Raw genomic sequence first — 24,897 nt, 5'->3', positions numbered from 1 at the left:
TCAATGAACCAGCTCATGCATGGGGATCAGGGAGTCTCTCTTAGTACAGTATTGCCGCAGGTGCACTGTTGTGGTAGTGATTGGCACCTGCTGCTCATTGGCGACCTGCACCTCCACAGCAGAAGGGCCCTGTGAGAGAGTGGGCAAGGTAGACATAACTGGTTGATGTCCTCCATCTCCAAGGCAGCTATGCCAAAGTCCACCAATACTCTTGTGGATCTTTGACGTACCCTCTCCTGAAGCAGTCTATGTCAAGGTTGCACAGAGCCCCCAGGTCAGTCCCAATGGGTTGCATTTGCCACTCCTTCCCAGTTAGACTCACTTCAGCCTCCAATACAGTTAATTCTTGGGATTGATGTGACAGGACATAGTCCTCAAAGTCCAATACACCCAATTGCCCCCTTCCTCCCCTCCGGCTGGAGGCAGGGCCCCTCTAGTCCTGCTCATAGTATTCATTACTCTATTTGGAGGACTGCCCACTAGAAACAGGAGCAGCAATTTTCTCAGAAGAACCACTTTTTGTGAATGTTTTTCCTTGCGCTTCATGTATCCGTGCCTCTAGGCTGGAGGTAGATTTTCCATCCCATTTTCTCATGGCTTCTCCGTGGTCACACAATTAAAACCATAGGGTTGCACGTGGTATGTACCCCCTATATCACCTTTCTTGAGTAGAGAGACACTTCCGCCTGACAGCTGAGGTATTGGTTCGTACAGGTGGGGAGGAAGATGTAGTCTCTTGTAGCTCTTGGACCTATTCAGGCAGTTTCTCCATATATGAGGTACAGGGCCATAGGGAAGAAGCGAGACTTTCTTCATACTGACAGAGTTGGATAACAAATTCATCCACTGTGTGTTTCTCATGGTATTTCCACCTCATTACTGCCAATGAGCTGGCATATGATGATGGTGCACTCCATACAAACTTCTGCCACATGGATCATGTGCACTTGACTTCATCTGGATCTGTGGACAGCTGTTTGTTGTCCACCTTCAGCATGGGTAATTTCCTCAGGTACTGGATACCTCTCTGCATAGTGGTCCACTTTCCTGATTGACGTACAGATCTGTCTTGAAGGTGTGAGATATGTTCTTCTGATTCGTGTCAGTATGGAACAGTGCTAGGGCCGCATGGTATGATGAATGTGACCTTCTGTCTTACATACCCTTGTATAACCACAAGTCTAAGACAAACAGAATGGTTAATGGATATAGTTCTTGTACCTTGCAAAGGAATGTTTTAACAATTTGTGTCGCTAGAGAGCAGTTCTGTCTGTCTCTGGGTCCTGCACTGGCAATTTAATTCTTCCACAGATGTGGTTTCTTCCCTTTCCTCCCCGTGTCCCAGTCTCCTCCTCATTACAGTCAATTTATCAAATCTTCAGAAATATTCCTCAAATCCATGAGCCTATTTGCTTTTGTTACTGATTCCGAACTCTTATTCCTAACAGTTACAGCCTTCTTGCCTTCTTTGTGGTTGATTTAGCACTGCTATAGATGTGACTGGACTGTCCCTGTGAATGGCCTGTGAGGAATGTTTTAACAACTCGTAAAGTGTCAATAGAGAGCTATTTGTATTTGTATGTTCTTTCTTTGAAGTCTCTGATGTCTGGGGGTTTCAGAACAACTGCTAATAACTAGTAACTGTTATGACTTCTGAATGGGACACTATGCAAGCCCCTGATATCTGGCCAGGCGGCCAGGAGATTAAGGAGAAGAAAGAAGCTGAAGGATGGCTAGAAGACAAAACTTGCAGGGAACACTGTGTTAGCTTTTGACATGCTGCCAAGAAGTACAAAGGGGAAGGACAAGAAAAAAAAAACTGAGAGGAAGATTACGAGCCTTCAGCATGAAAGACCCCCAGAGACCCCCAGAGGGACCAGCGGAGACTGATGCGCATGCTCCAGTAGGAGGGTTTGGATCCCGGAAGCTAATTATAATAACCTGTATTTTTTAGAAGTAGTAATGAATATATATCAGCCTAGGAGCATAAAAATCAGCTGCTTGATGTAACTGGTGTGTGTTTAGGTGGAGCAGAGACTCCCAACGCACCCAGCGCTGTTTGCTTACCTCTATTCTTTTAAAAAATTGTAAACTTTGATTATAATCCTATTTTGGGACTGAGTGATTTATAACAATTTAGGGGCTTGTCCGGGATGGCTATGGTTCCTGAATTCTGATTTGATCTAGGAGAGGCGCCCCACCATTTGGTGGCTCCTGTTTGAGTCAGGTCAGGACTAATGCCATCTTGAACCTGAATAAAGGAAAGCAATTTGATTGCCTTGGGGCAGATCTCAACTACTTAAGTAGTTGTTTAAGCTTAAACAAAACCTAAATCACATTCAGGAAACATCACAGTGGGAACATGCTGGTTTGATCAACCCAAGGATATTCAAAGCTTTGAAGAGCTAGTGTAATTAGCCTGGAGGAGAAGCAGGAGGTGAAGGAAAAAGGGAGAGTGAAGAAGTGGGGAAAAGCATCCCCCACTGCCCTGCATAGATTTACTCCCTGAGGAGAAAAGGCAAAGAGTGTAAAAGGGTGTCATTATTAACAGTTTCTAAGAGATTAAGAGATGGTTCCTGAGGTATAGAAGTGGCAATAATTTTATCCTATCAGAAGTCAGTGTTATCCAATACAGCAAAAGAGTAACCTAAACCCAGCCCCCAGAACAGTGGGATAACCAGCATGACATGGAAGACAGACAGTTAGTAATGTGCTATACAACACAATTCTGAAAACAAGCACAAGAGACCCTTGATAAAAAATAAATAAAAAAAATAAATAAATTAAAAAAAAAAAACAAACACAGCATTGTGATCAGCAACTCTTAAACTGATCTAATGCTTATAACAATTTACTTTTAAAACGCTGTGGTCAGTTCTGTCATCTTAACCTTTGTGCTCCACACTAGGCAACAAAAAGACTTGGTGTGGTTTGACCCAGCAGGCAGCTCAACACTACTACAAAGCCATTCATCCAATGGGATTGAGGAAAGAACTAGGAGAAAAAAAAAAAAAAAGAAAAAGTTCATGGTCGGAGACAAAGGCAGTTTAAGAGGACACAAAAAAAATATTATTATCACTATCATTGTCACTATCATTATAATTATTATCATTATGATTGACACCAATAGACTAATGTCATGATATTTTTGTGTGCATATCAAAAGACGGAAAAGGTGGTGATGATTAATTGGGAAATGTTGGACCTCAGCATTATGTATATGATATAGAATAAGTAGTGGATATTGTCTTAGGTTTGGCTGTGATAGAGTAATTTTATCTTCCTAGTAGCTGGTATGATTCTGTCTTTCATATTTACACAATTACAGAAGAGTTTGGGTATGAAAGGACCTTACAGAGCACATAATTCCAACCCACCTGCCATGGGCAGGGACACCTTCCACTAGACTGGGTTGCTCAAAGCCCCATCCAACCTGGCCTTGAACACCTCCAGGGATGGAGCTTCTCTGGGCAGCCTGTTCCTCACCACCCTCTGAGTAAAGAACTTATTTCTAATATCTAACCTGAATTTACCCTCTTTCCATTTAAAACCATTACCCCTAGTCCTATCACTACACTCTTTAATGAAGAGTCCCCCCCCAGCTTTCCTGTAGGCCCCTTTAGGTACTGGAAGGCCACTGTGAGGTCTCCCCAGAGCCTTCTCTTTTCCAGGCTGAACAACCCCAACTCCCTCAGCCTGTCTTCATACAAGAGGTGCTCCAGTCCATTAATCATCCTCATGGACCTCCTTTGGACTTGTTCTAATAGCTCCATGTCGATCTTATACAGGGGGCCCCAGAGCTGAACTTGTTTTTTGGCCTCACCAACAATGAGTTACAGAGGGACAATCATATCCCTTATCCTGCTGACCACAGTATTCCTGGTACAAGCCAGGATGCTGTTGGCCTTCTTGGCAACCTGAGCACACTGCTGGCTCATATTTGACTATCTACCACCATGGCCCTTATCCTCAGGCAGCTGTCCAGCTTCTCTTTTCCCTGCATGAGTGGGATTGTTGTGCCCCAAGTGCAGGACCCAACACATAGCCCTGTTGAACTTCATAGAGTTGGCCTCAGCCCATGGGTTCAGCCTATCCAGAGCCCTCTGCAGAGCCCTCCTACCCTCGAGTAGATCAGCTCTCACTCCTGACTTGGTCTTGTTTACAAACTTACTGAGGGAGCACTCGATCCCCTCATCCAGATCATTGTTGAAGAAATTGAAAAGAACTGGACCCAGTACTGAGCCCTGGAGGACACCACTAGTGACTGGCCTCCAGCTACATTTAGTTCCATTCACCATGACTCTTTGGACCCGGCCACGCAGTCAGTTTTTAAGCCAATGAAGCGTACATACATCCAGGCCTTGACCAGCCAGTTCCTCCAGGAGAATGCTGCGGGAAATGGCTTCTAAAACCTTAGTGAACTCTAGGTAGACCACATCCACAGCCTTTCCCTTGTCCACTGAGCACATCACCTTGTCACCTTGAGATCTGATTTGTCAAGCAGGGCCTGCTTTGATAAACCCATGTTCACTGGGCCTAATCACCTGGTTGTCCTGTTGTGTGATGGTACTCAAGATAATCTGTTCCATGAGTCTCCCCAGCTCTGAGGTCAGACTGACAGGCCTGTAGTTCCCTAGGCGGCCATCTATCTAGTTGGAGTAGCAGTTCTCTAAGCATTTCCTCATGGGTTATTAGAGCTTCATTCTGCTCAAGGTTCTTATCGACCAGCTCAGGGGCTGAGTACTAGGTGAACAACTGGTCTTGCTGTAAAACACTGAGGTAAAGAATGCACTAAGTACCTCAGCCTTTTCATCATCTCTTTTAATTCTATTTTCCCACATCCAGTAAAAGAAGAAGATTCTCCTTAATTCTCTCTTTTTTTCCTTTGTATTTAGAAAGAAAGAAAGAAAGAAAGAAAGGAAGGAAGGAAGGAAGGAAGAGAGAGAGAAGGAAGGAAGGAAGGAAGGAAGGAAGGAAGGAAGGAAGGAAGGAAGGAAGGAAGGAAGGAAGGAAGGAAGGAAGGAAGGAAGGAAGGAAGGAAGGAAGGAAGGAAGGAAGGAAGGAAGGAAGGAAGGAAGGAAGGAAGGAAAGAAGGAAGGAAGGAAGGAAGGAAGGAAGGAAGGAAGGAAGGAAGGAAGGAAGGAAGGAAGGAAGGAAGGAAGGAAGGAAGGAAGGAAGGAAGGAAGGAAGGAAGGAAGGAAGGAAGGAAGGAAGGAAGGAAGGAGAGATAGAGAGAAAGAGAGAGAGAAAGAGAAAGAGAGAAAGAGAGAGAGAGAGAGAGAGAGAGAGAGAGAGAGAGAGAAAGAAAGAAAGAAAGAAAGAAAGAAAGAAAGAAAGAAAGAAAGAAAGAAAGAAAGAAAGAAAGAAAGAAAGAAAGAAAGAAAGGAAGGAAGGAAGGAAGGAAGGAAGGAAGAAAGAAGGAAAGAAAGAAAAACATTTTTTATTGTCTTTAACAGTAAAAGATACATTGAGCTCCAGTTGGGCTTTGGCCCTTCTAATTTTTCCTTTGCACAGCCTAACAACATTTAGGACTCAGCTTCAGAGAAAATGACAGTATACATGAGAAGCACAGAAAAAGTGGAATTGAACAGCCTTCCATCCTCTACCCTTCTGTAAGCCTGTTCTGCAGCTCCATTCAAATAGTTACTGTTCAAACATGGTGTGACACCACCTGCAGATGGGTGTCACAGTGTGTAGCTCCTCGTTTTTGAGGGCACGGGATATTGCCCAGAGAGCTTGTGCCAAGGAGGGGTTCAAGGTCTAAAGTACCTGCCCTGTGTAAAGGGGCTTGAAGGCTTGAAGGAGTTTGGGTTTCTCTGGCTCAGTGGCATGGAGCATCCAAGCAGAGCTAAAGTAGCCTGAGACTGCCTGAAGGGTGGTTTTGGAGATGCTTTAGCTTTCCTCTGTAGGGAAAAATGGCATGAAACAGAAATAATGCCACAAAGTTGACTTCAGGATGTTGAGACTGGACATGAAGAGAAAGAAATCCCCTTCTCCTATTGCTCCAGGAAGAGCCCTGAGCAGTATGTGAAGGGAAAGGATCTCCCTTCTCAGAGGCCGGGATCAAAGCCTGGCCCTTGTGCTTGGTGAAACACATCCAGTTTTCCTACACATCAACGTCACCTTTACATTGTCTTTGTCTACTTGTCCTGACTGTCTCCGGTGTTCTGCTCTAACGAGCTCCAAGGGAGCCTGTGTCAGCGCTGGCCCTCGGGGGACACTCCAGGAAACTTGGACTGACTTGGACTGACTTGGACTTCTTGAGAGACTTCTTCAATTTGCTCTTTGTGCCTGAGGTTCGTGGTGTCATCACCAAAGCCCCTGGAGGGGTGATTACAATGACTTGGGCTGGGCCTGTGCTGCTGAGCTTGGCCAGGCTACTTGGCGTAACGGGAGCTCTTGGCAAGAGGGCCCTGGTGCAGAGAGACAGCTCTACCCAGGAGCAGCTCCTCTGCACAGCGCAGCAGGGCTGGAGACTCTGACCGCAGGTGGCGCAGGGAGAGGAGAGAGGGAGAGAGGGCTTGGAGGCAGTTGGGAGTGGATTGGGAGGATGCTGAGAGCTGACTGCAGGAGGAATCTGCACAGCCCTTGACAAGGTAAGTCTCTGGCTGCAGGGCCATGAGGCTGCAGGTCCTGGAAGGGTGTCCTGCTGGGTCTTGTTTCTGGGAGGGCGGTGAGTGATGCGGTAGGCTTTGAGACTCCTGGTGCAAGGTGAGGAGGTCTGGCAGAAGCCCCTTGGAGTGCCCTAAGGCACTTGGAGTGCCCCCAGTCATCCCAGAACACTCGGCCCTGGCTGGCCATGCTGGGCTCTCTGTCAGCTGCCCCGTAGCTCCTGCAGTCATGGAGGTGCCCCTTGGCAGGGCCCTGTTGGTGGCAGGGTGCTGCAGGGCAGCGCTGAGCACAGCTGCATGGAATGGGGTCCATGGGCATGGGCAGGGGGAAAGAAGAGGTGGGCGCAGAGCAGCAGCTCCCGGAAGGGACAGCTGCAGGCAGCAGAGAGAGGGGCAGGTGACCAGAAGGAGCTGTTGCCAGAAATGCCATGGCAGGGGGCATTTGGGCACCTTGTGGCCATGCCCTGCAGTGCAGACACCTTCCCCTGGAGCAGCCCCTCCCTGGCCTCCTCTCCCCCAGCACTACAGGGGTAACTAGTAAAAAATAAAGCAAATAAAATCCTGCCTTGCTTTACGCAGTGGTCGGAGATGTTTGCAACAGCACTGCAAATCTCAATGACCTGAGAGGTGGACTGAACTTGAGTTTCTCCTATGTTCCTTTTTCCCACGTGTTGCACAGCAGGAAGGACTCCTCTAAAGCCTGAAGCAGCTCCCAGTGCCTCCCTCAGCCAACACCAGCTGCACCTCAAGGAAGAGAGCTGCAGAAGAGTTCTTGTGCTAAGAGAGAGGCTCAGTTTGGGGGTGCTATAAGACTTGCATTAGGTTTTCCTCAGAGAAGTCTGTTCTAACTTTGCTTTGCCTTCTTCTCTTCAGCAGACAGCCTTGTCAAAGTCAGAGAATGCCCAACAGCAGCTCTGTGAGTGAGTTCCTCCTGCTGCCATTCGCAGACACACGCAAGCTGCAGCTCCTGCACTTCGGGCTCTTCCTGGGCATCTACCTGGCTGCCCTGCTGGGCAACGGCCTCATCCTCACCGCTGTAGCGTGTGACAACCGCCTCCAAACCCCCATGTACTTCTTCCTCCTCAACCTTGCTCTCCTCGACCCGGGCTCCATCTCTACCACTGTCCTTAAAGCCACGGCCAATTCCCTGTGGGACATCAGGACCATTTCCTATAAAGGATGTGCTGCACAAGTCCTCTTTTTCTTATTCCTTTTTGGTGCAGAATTTTATCTTCTCACCATCATGGCCTATGACCGCAACGTTGCCATCTGCAAACCCCTGCACTATGGGAGCCTCCTGGGCAGCAGAGATTGTGCCCAGATGGCAGCAGCTGCCTGGGGCAGTGGGGTTCTCAATGCTGTGCTGCACACGGCCAATACATTTTCCCTGCCCCTCTGCCAAGGTAATGCCCTGGACCAGTTCTTCTGTGAAATCCCCCAGATCCTCAAGCTCTCCTGCTCAGATGCCTACCTCAGGGAAGTTTGGACACTTCTGTTTAGTATTTCCTTAGCATTAGTTTGTTTTGTCTTCATTGTGCTGTCCTATGTGCAGATCTTCAAGGCTGTGCTGAGGATGCCCTCTGAGCAAGGCCAGCACAAAGCCTTTTCCACGTGCCTCCCTCACCTGGCTGTGGTCTCCCTGTTTCTCAGCACTGTCATGTTTGCCTACCAGAAACCCCTCTCACTCTCCTCCCCAACTCTAAATCTCGTGGTGTCATTTCTGTACTCAGTGGTGCCTCCACCACTGTAGATGAGTGAACCCCCTCATCTACAGCATGAGGAACCAGGTGCTCAAGGATGCAGTCTGGAAATTCTTGCAATACATGCTTCTTCAAATCAATAATGTGTTTTAAAGATCCTACTTTATTTCTGAAACGGAGGAAAATCTTTTGTTTTCTTTAATACTCCTTTGTTTTCTCTTATTGCAGTTTTCTTCCATTTGTTCCATTGCTTTGTATAAGCTTATTCTTAGCCTCCTACCTGTTATATTTTTCTTTACTTTGAGACAATCATCATCTGGAGCTATGATTGGGCCTCTTCTATAGATACAGATAAAAAAGAAGCCATGAGAACTTCATTGGTCTCAGCTCCTGTTTGTTTCCACCTGCTCTAGAGCTGGGGGAGCAGCCCCAGCATGCAGGAGGGGTCAGGGCCCAGAGCCCAGCTGCCACATGGTGGAGTGTTGTGGTTTAACCCGGTCAGCAGCTAAACACCACATAGCCGTTGGCTTACTCTCCCTCCTCCTTCTCTGGCATGGGGGGAGGAACAGGAAAGCGAAGCCTCTGGACTGAGATAAAGACAGGTTATTAAGACAGGAAAAAAAATAGTAAGAATAACAGTGTTACTACTAGTAATGTGTACAAAAAAAGTGATGCACAATCCAATTGCTTACCACCCACTGAACAATACCCAGCCTAGCCCCAAGCAGCTGGTCCCCCCACCCTGGCTAGCCACCCCTATATATTGTTTAACATGATGTCAGATGGGATGGAATACCCCTTTGCCAGTTTGGGTCAGCTGTCCTGGGTCTGTCCCTTCACAGGTCCTGCTGCACCCTCAGCCTGTCCACTGGCAGGACAGAATGAGAAGCTAAAACGTCCTTGGCTTGGTGTAAGCACTGCTCTGCAACAATTAAAACATCAGCATGTTATCAGCACTCTTCTCATCCTAAGCCAAAATCACAGAATCACAGAATCACAGAATTTCTAGGTTGGAAGAGACCTCAAGATCATCGAGTCCAACCTCTGACCTAACGCTAACAGTCCCCACTAAACCATATCCCTAAGCTCTACATCTAAACGTCTTTTAAAGACTTCCAGGGATGGTGACTCCACCACCTCCCTGGGCAGCCTGTTCCAGTGTCTAACAACCCTTTCAGTAAAGAAGTTCTTCCTAACATCTAACCTAAAACTCCCCTGGTGCAACTTAAGTCCATTCCCCCTCGTCCTGTCACCAGGCACGTGGGAGAACAGGCCAACCCCCACCTCTCTACAGCCTCCTTTAAGGTATCTGTAGAGAGCAATAAAGTCACCCTTGAGCCTCCTCTTCTCCAGGCTGAACAAGCCCAGCTCCTTCAGCTGCTCCTCGCAGGACTTGTTCTCCAGGTCCCTCACCAGCTTCGTCGCCCTTCTCTGGACCCACTCAAGCACCTTACAGAATCACAGAATCACAGAATTTCTAGGTTGGAAGAGACCTCAAGATCATCGAGTCCAACCTCTAACCTAACACGAACAGTCCCCACTAAACCATATCCCTAAGCTCGACATCTAAACGTCTTTTGAAGACTTCCAGGGATGGTGACTCCACCACTTCCCTGGGCAGCCTGTTCCAGTGTCTAACAACCCTTTCAGTAAAGAAGCTCTTCCTAACATCTAACCTAAAACTCCCCTGGCGCAACTTTAGCCCATTCCCCCTCGTCCTGTCACCAGGCACGTGGGAGAACAGGCCAACCCCCACCTCACTACAGCCTCCTTTAAGGTATCTGTAAAGAGCGATAAGGTCGCTCCTGAGCCTTCTCTTCTCCAGGCTGAACAAGCCCAGCTCCCTCAGCCACTCCTCATAGGACTTGTTCTCCAGGCCCCTCACCAGCTTTGTCACCCTTCTCTGGACCCGCTCAAGCACCTCGATGTCCTTCTTGTAGCGAGGGGCCCAAAACTGAACACAGTACTCGAGGTGCGGCCTCACCAGAGCCGAATACAGGGGGACAATCACCTCCCTAGCCCTGCTGGTCACACTGTTTCTGATAAAAGCCAGAATGCCGTTGGCCTTCTTGGCCACCTGAGCACACTGCTGGCTCATATTCAGCCGACTGTCCACCATCACTCCCAGGTCCTTCTCCGCCTGGCAGCTCTCCAACCACTCATCTCCCAGCCTGTAGCTCTGCTTGGGGTTGTTGCGCCCTAGGTGCAGGACCCGGCACTTGGCCTTGTTGAACTTCATGCAGTTGACCTCAGCCCATCGGTGCAGCCTATCCAGATCCTCCTGCAGAGCTTTCCTACCCTCGAGCAGATCGACACACGCACCTAGCTTGGTGTCATCTGCAAACTTACTGAGGGTGCACTCAATGCCCTCGTCCAGATCATTGATGAAGATGTTGAAGAGGACCGGCCCCAGCACCGAGCCCTGGGGAATGCCACTAGTGACTGGCCTCCAACTGGACTTGACTCCATTTACCACGACTCTTTGGGCCCGGCTATCCAGCCAGTTTCTAACCCAACGAAGCATGCGCCAGTCCAAGTCAAGAGCAGCCAGTTTCTTGAGGAGAATGTTGTGGGAGACGGTGTCAAAAGCCTTGCTGAAGTCAAGGTAGACCACATCCACAGCCTTTCCCTCGTCCACCCAGCGCGTCACTTTGTCATAGAAGGAGATCAGGTTCGTCAAGCAGGACCTGCCTTTCATAAACCCATGCTGACTGGGCCTGATCACCTGCTGGCCCTGCAAGTGCTGCATGATGACTCTCAAGAGGATCTGCTCCATGAGCTTCCCTGGTACTGAGGTCAAACTGACAGGCCTGTAGTTTCCTGGGTCTGCCCTCCGGCCCTTCTTGTAGATGGGCATCATGTTTGCTAGCCGCCAGTCAGCTGGGACCTCCCCCGATAGCCAGGACTGCTGATAAATGATGGGTAGGGGCTTGGCCAGCTCCTCTGCCAGTTCTCTCAGTACCCTTGGGTGGATCCCATCCTGCCCCATTGATTTGTGCAAATCTAAGTGCCGTAGCAGTTCGTCAACCAGTTCTTCGTGGATAGTGAGGGCCACATCCTGCTCCCCATCCCTTTCCACCAGCTCAGGGTAATGGGTATCCAGAGAACAACAGGTGTTGCTGCTAAAGACTGAGGCAAAGAAGACATTGAGCACCTCCGCCTTTTCCTCATCTCTTGTAACTAAGTTTCCCCCTGCATCCACCCTACCAGTTACTAGGGGGAAAATTAACTCTGTCCTAACTGAAACCAGGACAAAGAGAGAGCCCTGGTGGCCCTTGGGCTGTCCCTCACTGCCTGCTGGGCTCTGCCTCTCTGCTGCCTTTGGGTCAGCCTAGTTTTCTCTAGTACTCCTTTGTTTTCTCTTATTGCGATTTTCTTCCATTTCTTGCTTTGATCTACATAAGCTTATTCTTAGCCTCCACCTGTTATTTTGTTCTTTACTTTGAGACAATCATCATCTGGAGCTATGATCAGGTCTCTTCTATAGATACAGATAAAAGGAAGCCACGAGAACTTCATTGGTCTCAGCTCCCATTTGTTTCCACCTGCTCTGGAGCTGGGGGAGCAGCCCCAGCATGCAGGAGGGGTCAGGGCCCAGAGCCCAGCTGCCACATGGTGGAGTGTTGTGGTTTAACGCAGTCGGCAGCTAAACACCTCAAAGCCTTTCGCTCACCCTTCCCCCTCCCTCTCTGTGAAGGAGGGGCGAAATGGGAAAGTGGAGCCTGTGGGTTGAGATAAAGACAGGTTATTAAGACAGGAAAATAATAATTATAATAGCAATAATAATAGTGCTATTACTAGTAATGTGTACAAAACAAGTGATGCATAATGCAATTGCTCACCACCTGCTGATTGATGCCCAGCCTAACCCCGAGCAGCCCACCCCCCACCCCCTCTAGCCACCCCTATATATTGTTTAGCATGACGTCAGATGGGATGGAATACCCCTTTTGCTAGTTTGGGTCAGCTGTCCAGGGTCTGTCCCTTCACAGCTCCTGCTGCACCCCCAGCATGCCCACTGGCAGGACAGAGTGAGAAGCTGGGACGTCCTTGGCTTGGTGTAAGCACTGCTCTGCAACAATTAAAACATCAACATGATATCAGCACTCTTCTCATCCTAAGCCAAAACATAGCACCCTACCAGCTACTAGGAGGAAAATTAACTCTGTCCTAACTGAAACCAGGACAAGGAGCGAGTCCTGGTGGCCCTTGGGCTGTCCTTCACTGCCCGCTGGGCTCTGCCTCTCTGCTCCCTTTGGGTAAGGGCTGCTACTTCCCTGGAGCCATGACTGCAGCAGAAGAAGGCCTTTTCACTGCTGCTCTCATTTCACTTCCACAGTCCCCACTCTTTCCTTGCCAATTTTGTTAGCCCACAGATCTCGTGTACCCAGGTGACAGTCTTTTGCCTGTGGCAGTCCTGTGATTGTAGGCAGCAGAAGGGAATGTGCCAGTGACAGAGCTGGCCTTCCTGCTAGCACCACAGTAAAAAAAGGGCTGCTTAGGGCAAACCCAGAAGCCTGGACACCTCTTCCAGTGCTGCTGTCAGGAGCAGAGCCTAGGGGTTGTTCCCTGCTCTTTGTTTTCTGGGCAAGTTCATGGAATGAAGGACACCGGCTTAAAGTCCCAGGGTGGTCTGACAGCAACCAAGTCCTGCACCATTTATGGTGGCATTTGCCCAATTAGACAACAACCGGTTTTGGACTCATCTACATAGCACTGTACCCCCTGCAGTAGGGCCGATGGCCGATGTCTGCCTGGAGAGGAATCTGGAGCTGCCAGGAGATGTCAGGGGAACTCAGGGACAGTGTGTTCCATGTGCAGTGACTAGAACCGCATCTGAATGGCCATCAAAAGAAGGGTCTGGTAAAGTTGAATCTGAGGACTCCATGGGCTATGGGGGCTCTGCAATGCCATGAGAAGAAGTGAACTGCCAGCAGGCAAAGGCCCATAAGATGCAGAGTAATTGAGGACACCCTCTTTGGAGATTCATGGGCAAGGTCTGGTGCAGCACTTGCCTGCCCTTTGTGACCTTAGAGACAACCCATAATGCTGCAAGTACTGCCCTGTGCTGCTGAGACACTAGGGCAGATGGAAAGGGGCTCAGCAGCAGAGATCCCCATGGAGTTGGGTCTACTGACCACCCGGAGAAAAACAGGCAGGGCAGAATCCACTGGGGGTCCTCAGGAACCACAGACCCCTGGCTGTGCACAGCAGCACCACTCAGGGTCCTCCATTTCCTGAGCCGTGGCTGGCCCCAGCCCGGCAGGGAGCTCAGCATGGCCCTTGCAGCCCCCTGCCCTGGGCCTGCCTCTCCCCTTGGCCTCAGCCCCGGCCTTGTCTCTGCTGGCAGGAGGGCTCTTGGCATGTGCTCCCTGGCCTCCCCTCACCTCCAGACAGCTGCTGCCCACTCAGGCTGCTTTCACAAATGTGTCCTCACAAGCAGCACCACCCCTTGAGCTGCTTCTCCTGGCCTCCCCCACCCCACTGCCTTGACTCCTTGTCTCTGCTGGGCTCCACTTTCCACACCCAAATGTGTCCCTTGGCTGTCAGCTCCCTCTCTTCTTCCCCACAGGATGGTATATATGGGGTGGGACGTATTACTGTTACGTGTGGAAGTGTTACTGTAATCCGCATTGGTGATAGCACAAAAAGAAAGTTCCTTTATCAGTGACCTATATCCTTCTTCAGGTGAATTTTCAGGATCTATATTCATCGCAGGAGAAGAAATACTGATGGTCACCTGTACTTGCATCGTCATCGCTTTGTCCATCATGGTGTACTCCCTCATCTTCCAGGCACTTCCACCCATCCTGAATAAACAATCCCTGTTGAATGTCCCCTTTCCAGCTGCCTGTCTGGACCTATGCACTTCCCATGGTTCTCCTACTTCTTCCTCCCCTTATTCTTTGATCATTCAGACTGCTCTCACTGACCCAGTTGCTACTTTGAGATGCATTGAGTTCAAGCTTGCCCATCGATTAGCGGTCTGCCTAATTGTTTCTGTTGTAAGCTCCTCATCATTTATCATTGAATTAACATCATATGGAATAACAGTAATCTTAATACCTATAAATTCCTGTCAATGAGTATAAAATACTTAATTTACAGTCACGGTTTTGGGAAGGTAAACCTGACTGGAGACATACAAGATGAGAAGCTTGTTTTGCTGTTTGGAAAATTGCTCCTTGTTTATTCCTGCCTGTTTTATAATAAGGAAGAACCTTTCTGTGTGCAGCCAGGTCTCTAAGGAAAGTAGGTGGGAGCTGGTGCAAAGGGGCTCTAACATCCAGCTGCAGACTTCAGTGCAGAAGTGTGGTGTAAGGAAAAGTGATGCAAGCGCCAGGTGGCCAGTGAGAGAAGTGTCAGGGTTGGGGTGGTGAGGAGCAAGGTTGCCCATGCAGACCTCAAGAGTCTGCTTTTCCTCCCTATGGACGTCTCCATTGGAGACGCCCTGGATTAATATCAACTGAAGAAAGATGCTCAAAACTGAAATGCAACAAAATTCATCCTTTAAAATTAGAAGAGATATTTATTAGGTGATTTTGAAATCTTCCTCCTTAACTACAGCATGAAAGCTCTCCAAGTAGCTGTTCAAGTCTTGAGGACATGAATAACACTATGGAAGACATATGTTTTTTTTAGGTGCTTCTGCATTTTAATTAATTCCATGGTGGATTTTGGTGCCTAGTCTGTGAACATCAGGTACTGAGAGGAGAATGATGCAATTGCTTGAGCAAGTAAAGTCAGAAGGAAAAGTTGAAGTGACTTGGAGTATTAATGGGCCCCACTGAGGGCTGTTACCAGGAGATTCTCCTCAGGGACTTGTTTCGGCAGATAATTGGAGGCCATGATTACAGATACGCAAAGCACTGTGCTGAGAAAAGTCTGGGTTTGTTTTGGTCAGACAAAAGCAGAAAGGCCAAGGCATGACCCCAGCCTGGAGGAGAGATTCTGCACCCCCATGTCTCACTCTGGGCTCTTGTTGGAGTCTGTGGGGTAGGGGGTGATTCCCATAATATTATGTGAAGGACAATGGTATGACACCTCCCAGCATTTGCACACAGTTGAATGGAGAATACATGGTCCCAATGCCATGAGTATAACTTGTCCCCTCATAAGCCATGGCTGCGGGGACAAAGATGTCAGTGCTGCTGAAGCCTTTCATTCTTGTCAGAGCCCTCTGCCTTCTCCTCTGCAGGCTTTCCTATGCTGTCCTACTCCTCTCTGAAAGCTGCAGACAGCCACTTCTCTTCCCCACCTTGCTCTCACTCTGCTATTCCCATGATTTCACTGATGCCTCTCCACTCTCACCAGGTGTTCCTTCAAACACAAGGGCATGGGCTGATCCAAAATCGCTCTGGGTGACCTCTGGACCCACAACACCAGTTCCAGTGCCTCGCCTCCAAGCCAAGAACTTCATCTGAATATCTAATCTAAATCTACCCTCTTTCAGTTTAAAAGCATTCCCCTTGTCCTATAACTGCACACTCTGAGAACAAATCTCTCCCCTGCTTTTCTGTTGGCCCCCTTTAAGTAGTGGATGGATTCTATGAGGTCTCCTCAGAGCCTTCTCTTCTCCAGGCTGAACAACCCCAATTCCTCAGCCTGTTTTAATAAGTGAGGTGCTCTAGCCCCGTGATCATCTTTGCGGTCCTCATATGGTCTTACTCTAATAGCTTCATGTCAGTCTTATACTGGGAGCCCCAGAGCTGAACACAGTACTCCAGGTGGGGTCTTGGGAGAGCAGAGTAGAGGGGGAGAATCACTTCACCCATTCTCCTCCCAGCCTGTATTTGCCTTGACCCAGATGATGGTTGGACCAGATGATCACAGAATCACAGAATCATTTAGGTTGGAAGAGACCTCCAAGATCAACGAGTCCTACCTCCGACCTAACACTGACAAGTCCTCCACTAAACCATATCACTAAGCTCTACCTCTGAACGACCTTTCAAGACCTACAGGAATGGTGACTCAACCACTTCCCTGGGCAGCCCATCCCAATGCCTAACAACCCTTTTGGTAAAGTTCTTCCTAATATCCAACCTAAACTGGCACTTCAAATGTCACTCAGATGTCACTCTGCCATCTCCAATATCACCTACTGTCTGCATCCGAACAGCTCCCTCCTGCCTCTGCCTGCATTCAAAGTAATCCAATTGCAATGAGACAAGCAGCTTACATGCTGCCTGGTTTGTGCCCACCTGAACCGAGGCAAAAAGAATCCCAGCTCCTGTGGGCTTCTGTAAGGCATGGGACAGGCAGCTAAGCCCCTTTCTAGCCTCTGAACTGCAAACAAAGTATGAGATGCCTGGTTTCACTCAGCTGAAACCCTTCCATAAGCAGGGGGAGGGAGATCCTTGGGTGGGTGTTCTGCCAAAACCAGGACATGGAAAAGTGATCCAGTTGGCCTTAGTTATCTGAGAGAAGAGGCCCAAACCCTCCTCATCACAACCTCACTTCTGAAAGTTGTAGATTGCAATGAGGTTTCCCCTGAGCCTCCTCTTCTGCAGACTAAACAACCCCAGCTCCCTCAGCTTCTCGTCATAGGACTTATGCTCCAGACCCCTCACCAGTTTTGTTGACCTTCTCTGGACATGCTCCAGCACATCGATGTCTGACGTGTAGTGAGGGGCCCAAAACTGAACACAGTACTCCAGGTGTGGCTTCACCAGAGCTGAGTACAGGGGGATGATCACCTCGCTGCTCCCGCTGGCTACACTATTTCTAACACAGGCCAGGATACCATTGGCCTTCTTCCCACCTGGGCACACTGCCGGCTCATGTTCAGCCAAACATCGATCATCACTCCCACGTCCCTTTCCTCTTCACAGCCACTCTGTCCCAGGCCTATAGCATTGCATGGGGTTGTTGTGGCCAAAGTGCAGGATCTGGTGCTTAGCCTTGTTAAGCCCCATCCCATTACCCTCAGCCCAGCCTATCCCAATCCCTCTGAAGGACCACCTTAGCCTCAGGCAGATCAACATTACCTCCCAACTTGGTGTCGTCTGCAAACTTACTGAGGGTACATTCAACCCCTCATCTAGGTCATCAATAAAGGTATTAAACAAGATAGGCCTCAGTACCAACCCCTGGGTAACGCCACTTGTAACGGGACGCCAACTGGGGTTAACTCCATTAACCACAACCCGCTGGACATGGCCCTCCAGACAGTTCTTCACCCAGAGAAGACTATACACAGCCAGGAGCGATGACCCAAAGGGATTAAATAGATGCTCCAATAGGTGTTCCAGCCCACCTCCCACTACCAAAAGCACCTCCCAGCCTGCAGCAGAGGAGCCTGCTGGGGAAGAGCTAGAGGGCTGTGGGGACACACCAGCAGGAGCTGGTGCCAAGTCCTGCCCAAGGGTCCAAGACGTCTCCACGTTCACCTCTTGCAACTGAAGTATCTCTGCCCATGGGTGCTGGGCAGGCATCCTTAGGCTCCATGGGGGCCCAAGGCAGCAGAAGGTGGGCACTGCAAGGGACTGTCTCCTGGGGCTTCCCAGAGATCCACTTTGTCTGGAAACTGCCTGTGGCTGGCAGGATGGAAATGTCTCTGTCAGTACGAATAGTGTCCAGGGACCAGGGGCTCTGTCAGCCCCAAAGCCAGACCCCGATCCTGCTGGCTCTAAGATGTGTCCCCTCCCAACCGCTGGATCTTTGAGCTCTTCTCCCCTCCATCAACCTCAGGGAGATGCCCAGATACATGGTCAGGGAAGACTGGATCTGGGGCAAAGCCCCCAGAGGGTTTTAATATGAGGAAATACCAACACACAGCATAAAAACAGGGGAATACCAAGAGGGGAAATACCCATGTGTGTCTGCTGACTGCTGGAAAAGGGAGACTATTTCCTGGCACTCACGGCTCTCCCAGTGGCACTGAGCTCTCCTCCCTCCCGGCTGCACCCAGCTGCTCAGCAGGGCTGGTGTCTGCTGGCCTGGGGCTCTGGAACTCTTGTGCATGGAGCTCTGGTGTCACATCCTGGGTGTCCTCATGGGGACATGCCAGAGACACCTCTTCAACATCGTCATAGCCCGTGGTCTCCAGGAAAGGTGACGAGGTGTGTCCATCAGCCCCAGGGACCCCAGCACTTCTCCGGGAGTGCAGGCTTCCCCCTGTAAGCATCAAGGCAGGCTGCTGGGGTTGGGCCTGTGGGGTGCCCCTTCGGGCTGTTTATCACCTTCCTCATCCTCACCAGCCTGAGACACTCAGCCCATTCTCCCAGCCCCCACAAAATATCCCAGGACAGGTTCTCCATGTGGAGCTGGTCAGGCTTTCAATATGGCATGGATTCTCCTAGGCCTGGGGTTGGCACCTAGGAAGTGGCAGTGTTGCATTGCCCTCTCACCTGTGGCTGCATGCCTCAGCCCATCTCCTTCCTCTGGTGTCCTGGGCACTTCCCAGTCCCCCTGCCCAGGGACAGGATCCTCCCCAGGGTCAGAAACCTCCCCAGCATCATCATAGCCATCTGCTGGGTAACCTCCAGGCAGGACAGGGACATCTGAAAGGAGAGGGAAGGTGGTGGCAATGAGAAGAGATGTTCTGCAGAGCAGAGGATGGGAGGGTGTGTGGGGACACAGGGCTGACATGCTGCTGGTGTCAGGGTCACAGCAGAGCCTTCATGCTTCCAGCTCTGATGATAACACTCGGTGGCACTGCTGTCCATGTGGTCTGTCTGCAGGGAGGAGAAATGGAGACCTTTCTTCACCCCCCCCCCCCCACCACTTATCCCTGGGTGTGGCCCCAGACAATCCTCCTACTCATGTGCCTGGGGTAGGGCTGCAGCTGGATCAGGGACCCCTCTGAAAAAGAGCGTGAGGATAGCTGCAGTGGGTGCGGTGGGATGAGCCCTGCTGCCCTGACTGGTGGTCAGAACTGCTGGGGTGGGCACCCACAGAACTGGGGGTGCATGGGGAGGAGACCAGTTCCTTGGAAAGAGACAATTCTCAGAGGGACTCCAATAGCTGCCGTGGGAAAGCCCTTCACTTAGTCCTTGGTTCAGGGACAAGCAGAGAGGGGCTGTCCCCTCTGGGATGGGCAGAGCTGGTGTGGAGGAAGCTCCTCTGTGGGGGCCAACACCTCGATGCACTCACACAGACCCCATGGTCCAACCATTTCAAGGACCATGGGCAGGAGCTGCAGGGCACAGCCCTGGTCTGAGACAGGGAGAATGGACACAGCAGATGTGCCCCCGCAGGTTACCTGCACCCACCTGAGAGACTGAACCTCGCCTGCTTCTCCCACGCCAGGCTGTAAGCGATCTCCTCATACACGGCCTCAGGGAAGGGCTCCCCAGCTCTCCTGGAGCCTGGGGACAGAGGCAGGGCTGGTCTGGGAATGGGCAGAGAGGGACAGGACCCCACTGGGCTCCCCCAGCCCCATTCCCTAGGCCAGCACAGGGCTGTCCCCACAGCACAGCCCCACTGTGTTGTGTTGGCACTGCAGCCACATCCCCAGGGAGGGCAGCATCCCCATGGAGATGGTCTGGGGCAGCATCAGCCTCACATTTGGAGACAGCCCTTGTGCCCCTTTGGCCCCCAGGTCATGTCCCAGTGCAGACCCTGCACCAATTCCCACATTTCTGCTTTTTATGGAGCTGCTCCATCTATGCCCCACACAGCAACAGCACAGCCCGTGCCCTGCTGGGGGGTGGCTAACACCACGGTGATGGACTCCGCTGCTCCACGTTCCTCCTGCCAGTGCTGCCCAGATCACTGCCAGCAGTGCATCCTCCCCTTCTCACCTAGCCCAGCTCTCACATTTCTCTTCTCACCCCAGAACTGATGCCTCAGGCTCTGGGCTCTCTCCACCCCTTGATGTTGGTGCCCCACGGTCTGTCAGTCAGTGGGGCAGCACATGGGGCAGGAGGCAGCACACGGCTCTGTTTCTGTGCCCCAGGACACCAACACCCCCAGCCCTGCCTGGAGTCATCTCCCCCCAAGGACCACTGGGGAAGGACCCACCTCTGCGCCGAGCCCTGGCACTTCGCACCTGCCCAGCCAGGAGGGCCAGGAGCAGGCAGAGGAGGGCCCCCAGGATGATGCAGATGACGACAGGCACCGAGAGTCTCTCACTGCTGGTGGTCGGACGGCCCCGTGGGGGATCTGCATGGGCAGGAACATGGCAGGGGCAGCATCAGACAAGGGAGAGTCTGGGGGCAGGACATGCCACTGCTGACCACACAAGGTAGCAGGGGCTGGGAGGGACAGGGCTGGGTGATGGGGCAGGTCCCACCCTGCTGGGTACATCGCAGACTTCTCCCAGCTCCCTTGATATCCTGGGAGTCTCACAGCCCAGCAAGGAGCCCCTTCCCCTGGATGTGGGTCACAGCGTGGACATGGACAGACCCAGCCCCAGGGGAAGGACAGCTTACCTGCTTGTGGGGGGGGTGTTGCTGTCCTGGGTGCAGCTGCAGGGGAGCAGAAGGAGAGCTGGGCTGAGAGGCTGGGGCTGTGGCACCAGGCAGCCTCCCTGGCAAATGGCGCCAACATGGGCCACCTGAATTGTCCCTCCTTTGGGGCTGGGCAGGGTGACAAGGACAGGGCCCAACACCACTGCTCTGTGCTGCTCACAGGACAGTTCAGGCAGCCCAGGGGATGTGCTGGCACATCCAGCCCCACAGAGGCTGCTCCCCACCCACCACCAGCCTCCCACTCTGCAGAGACACCCTTGCTCGGGCCAGCACTGGGGCCATGCCAGGATCCAGCAGGGCAGATACCCAAGCCAGCTCCTTGCCAAGCCCCCAGCCATGTCTCCCAGCCCCACTGCTCACCTGAGCAATGCACAGCCGCATCTGCCTTATGCTGGCAGGCACCGCTGTCCCCTGGATGGGCCCAGCAGTCCTGCAGAGACAGCTCCGTCCCCCTGCACTCCATCAGCCACATGGGGCCCGTCCCCTCTCGAGCAGCAGCCCGGCCCAGGGCATAGAGCGCGGGGCCACAGCCCAGCTGCCTGCACGCCACCTCGGCATCCCGCATGTCCCAGGCATTGTCACACAGCGTCCCCCAGGTGCCGCGGTGCCAGACCTCCACTCTGCCCGAGCAGCCGTCCTTGCCTCCCACAGCACGGATCTTCTCCCTGTCTGGGGAGGCAGCGATGTCCCATGTCACCAGGACAGCTGGGACAGCCCTGCCAGGTGAGGGGGGCACGCGCAGGGGCAGCTCCCTACCTGTGCAGCTGGTGGAGTTGGGGCATGCAGCCACCTGCGGCCTTTCTGTCCATGTCCCAAAGGAAAGAGAAGTTGGGCTGAAAAGGGATGCTCTGGGGACATGCAGAAGAGAGCAGAGCTGACCTCTGCTCACACGTCCCCATGCTGCCTGGGTCAGGGCAGCAGCAGAACCCTGTTCACTCAGGGGACATACACGGCACTGCAGGGGGGACCCAAGTGCTCAGCCCCACAAGGACCCTGGTTCACAGAGCAGCAGGAGGCTGTCCCAGGAGGGAGGACTCCTGAAAGCCCTGCATGGTCTCCTCTGAGACCTTGCCTGGAGTTGCCTCTGCATCCCCCAGGGAGCTGCTGGCAGCCCGGCTGTTGACTGCTGCTGGTGGACATGGGTGGCTACAAGAGCTGAAGTCACCTTTGTGTACCAGTAGCAACAGGGTCTAATGCAGGAAGTCAAAGCCCCTCTGGGTTCCTTCTCTGCATTTCACCATGCCCAGTGGGGAACAGGACCTGGTGCCTTGATGGCTCAGATTTACCATTGCAGGTGATGTGGGTCTCTTCTCGGCTGTCATCACACGACTGCGGATTCCAGGGATCAGAGGGACACTGCCAGAAGGAGCTGCTGCTCTTCCCACACTCCACGTAATCCAGCCATGCAGTGCCAGAGAGCTTGGCATAATTTAATAATATTTCCCGGTCCCCTTCATTCCCGCAGCCCAGCTCCTTGCACACCAGTGACACCGTCTCGGTGGTCATGGAGTTGGAGCAAACGCTGCCCCACGTCCCGTTGTAGAAAACCTGCAGGCGCCCGGAGCAGCCGTCGCTGTTCTCCAGCCTCAGGGCCGTGAACTCTGGAAGGAGGAAAGGCCCCAGGGACGTCCTTGGATGTCAGTCGCTGATGGCCTTGGCCCTACCTGGCTCTACCCTCACCCTGGCCTTACTGGCCCCAGTTCCCAGAAACGCACTCCAAACACAGACCTGAACAGACGACTCCCGCGTCCTCCTTGTGCCTGCAGTCATGCTGCCCCCAGGCCTCGGCAGGGCAGTCCCAGAGAGCAGCTTCGGCCCCGGAGCAGTTGACGCCATCCAGCCAGATCTGCCCGGAGCCCTCCCCAAACCGAGCAGAGCCGGCTGCCTCCAGGGCCCCTCCGCAGCCCAGCTGGTGGCAAACGACGGCGGCGTCGGCCAGGTCCCAGGCGTCGTCGCAGACAGTGCCCCAGCGCCCCTGGTAGTAGATCTCCACTCTCCCGGCACAGCGCCCGGCCCCGTCCACCAGCCGGACCTTCCGGCTCCCTGCAGCGGGGAGATCCCCGGCCGTCAGGGGCTGGCTGCACTCCCAGACCCACACCTGGGGGACATGCAGCACCACTCACCCCGGCACACGACCCCCACATCCTCCATGATCCCTGCTGCCAGTGTGCTCTCAGGCAGGGAGGTGTTGCAGAGGCTCAGGTCAGCCTCGTGCCCTGCACACTGCACCCCACGCAGCCCCACAGGTCCTGGTCCTTGCTCGGCCCTCACGGGGGTGTAGGCTGCCTCTGCCTCTCCACACTGCAGCTGCCGGCACACCACGCTGGCCTCCTGCATGTCCCACTGCTCATCCAGGACTCTGCCCCACGTCCCGTGCTGGAAGACCTCCACGCGCCCGTCGCACCGGCTCCCTCCACCCACCAACCGCAGGGGCATGGGGTGAGTTAGGCCTGGTGAGAGCAGACATTCAGCCAGGCTCTGCCATGAACTCCCCAAATTTGTGTGGCCGTGTCACACACCAGGGGCAAATGGACTTTGCAGCACTGCCCAGCACTCACCTGAGCAAATGACAGCAGCAGCGTTCTCCTGGGAGCACGGCGAGGCCCCCAGGGCAGTCACCGGGCACTGCCCCAGGTGGGCTTCAGTCCCGTCACAGTGGAACGAGTCTCTCCAGACGGGGCCGGTTCCTCTCCCAAAATGCCCTCCTCCAGGAATGGACTCAGCAAAGCCACAGCCGAGGTGCCGACAGAGAACGTGGGCGTCCGAGAGGTCCCAGCGGGAGGCACAGAGGGTCCCCCACGTCCCCAGCACCGCGACCTCCACCCTGCCCTCACATGCTCTGCTGCCATTCACCAGCCTGAACCCTGTGTACTCTGGGGACAAAGGAGTGTGAGAGAGGCCACATTTGTGCTCTTGTTCCCACAGGAGCTGCAGGAGAGGCCAAAGGGACAGCGTGCCTTTCTCCTCCTGCAGCACTCTAATTTTAGGGCTGCAGACCACCACCTCACCCCACCTGTCCCCTGCCCAGCACAGCCCAGTGCCCACCCTGCTCTCCAGCCCCCACCACAACCCCAGTGTCCATCATCCCACCCCAAGTCCTTACGTGTGCAGGTGACATGAGTGCCATTGCTGTGGGTGCAGGCTTTGTCCTTGGGGGACCCCGTGGGGCAGAAGGAGAGGACGAATTCATTCCCCACACACTGCAGCTCTCTGTCCCAGACAGGACCGGCCCCTTCTCCCAGCTGAGCTGCCCCATGGACAGACAGGGCTGTGCCACACTGCAGCTCCCTGCACAGCACCTCGGCAGCTTTGGCACTAAAGTGGGAGTGACAGACAGCTTTCCACTGGTCCCTGTCGTAGACCTCCAGACTTCCTGAGCAAGGGCTGTCCCCTCCGACCAGCCGCACAAATCCTGGAGCAACCAAGGAGACCTGTGAGTTCCCAGAGCCCTCTGGCACTTCTGTGCCCACCTCCCACCTCATTCCTGAGGTGGCCACATGCAGAGCCCCACGGCCAGCCCAGCAGCTCTCAGGGTGTGCTGGTGGCACAAAGATGTCAGGGCCCCCCTGCTGCTCCTCAGAAAACAGCCCAGCACCCATGTCCTCTTTTCCAAGCCCCCAGCAGCAGGCACCGCTCAGACAAACTGCTGTTGCCCGGAGCCCCTGGGCTGCCCGGCCCCAGACCCAGAACTGCAGCACCCGCAGCACATGGGTCCGGGGAAACAGGCCCAGGAACTCGGGGCTACTTCAGCCTGCTCTGCCCCACAAGGCTCAGGCCAGTTAGAAGAAATCCTTGGATCTGCCAAAAAGCCCCCCTGTTCCCAGGGAATGCTGGGGCTCTTGGGGAGCTGCTGTTACATGGGGCACATTGGGGGATCCTCCGCAAAGGGGGGTCCTCCGGCAGGGACAGTGTGGTGCTGGGCATGCATGTCCCCAGCCACCTACCATGCATGGGTCAGGAGAGCAGGCAGAGAGCAGCCCTGGTTTGACACGAGCTCCCGGTGTGAGGGCAGGCAGAGAGGAGAGCCAGGACGTGCTGGCACAGCCCCTGGGGCACAGGGCAGGCAGGAGAGGCTGAGCAGTGGGTCAGCACAACCTGGAGGGGCCGTGTCCCTGGGGGCTGCCTCTCATGGGATGACCCCGGGACAGGAACAAGGTGCCACTTGCCACC

At 52.9% G+C, this 24,897-nt stretch overlaps 1 protein-coding gene across 1 annotated transcript; it reads right to left on the bottom strand.

The window, feature by feature from the left end:
• Positions 1-24,209, bottom strand: LOC119714642 (scavenger receptor cysteine-rich type 1 protein M130-like). Its single transcript, XM_072030310.1, has 13 exons — positions 23,831-24,209; positions 23,286-23,600; positions 22,851-23,177; positions 22,456-22,770; positions 21,988-22,328; positions 21,484-21,517; positions 21,088-21,396; positions 20,689-20,724; positions 20,279-20,419; positions 19,528-19,623; positions 18,664-18,816; positions 953-1,047; positions 1-129 (listed from the first exon to the last, which is right to left on the bottom strand). Exons 1-13 carry the CDS (start codon positions 24,207-24,209, stop codon positions 1-3), a joined length of 2,670 nt encoding a protein of 889 aa, XP_071886411.1.
• Positions 24,210-24,897: the final 688 nt, after the last annotated feature.

The sequence above is a fragment of the Anas platyrhynchos genome, chromosome 32, assembly GCF_047663525.1.
Source record: "Anas platyrhynchos isolate ZD024472 breed Pekin duck chromosome 32, IASCAAS_PekinDuck_T2T, whole genome shotgun sequence".
Taxonomy (NCBI): domain Eukaryota; kingdom Metazoa; phylum Chordata; class Aves; order Anseriformes; family Anatidae; genus Anas; species Anas platyrhynchos.
The sequence above is the reverse complement of the archived record's forward strand: the minus strand, read 5'-3'. Positions and strand labels throughout refer to the sequence as shown.

Coding starts and splice junctions, on each gene's coding strand:
- LOC119714642 (XM_072030310.1), bottom strand. CDS start 24,209: ATGAGGTGGGAGGTGGGCACAGAAGTGCCAGAGGGCTCTGGGAACTCA. Junction 23,178..23,285: donor TGCTGCTGTCATTTGCTCAG/GTGAGTGCTGGG, acceptor TGCTCTCACCAG/GCCTAACTCACCCCATGCCC. Junction 18,817..19,527: donor GGCGAGGTTCAGTCTCTCAG/GTGGGTGCAGGT, acceptor CTCTCCTTTCAG/ATGTCCCTGTCCTGCCTGGA.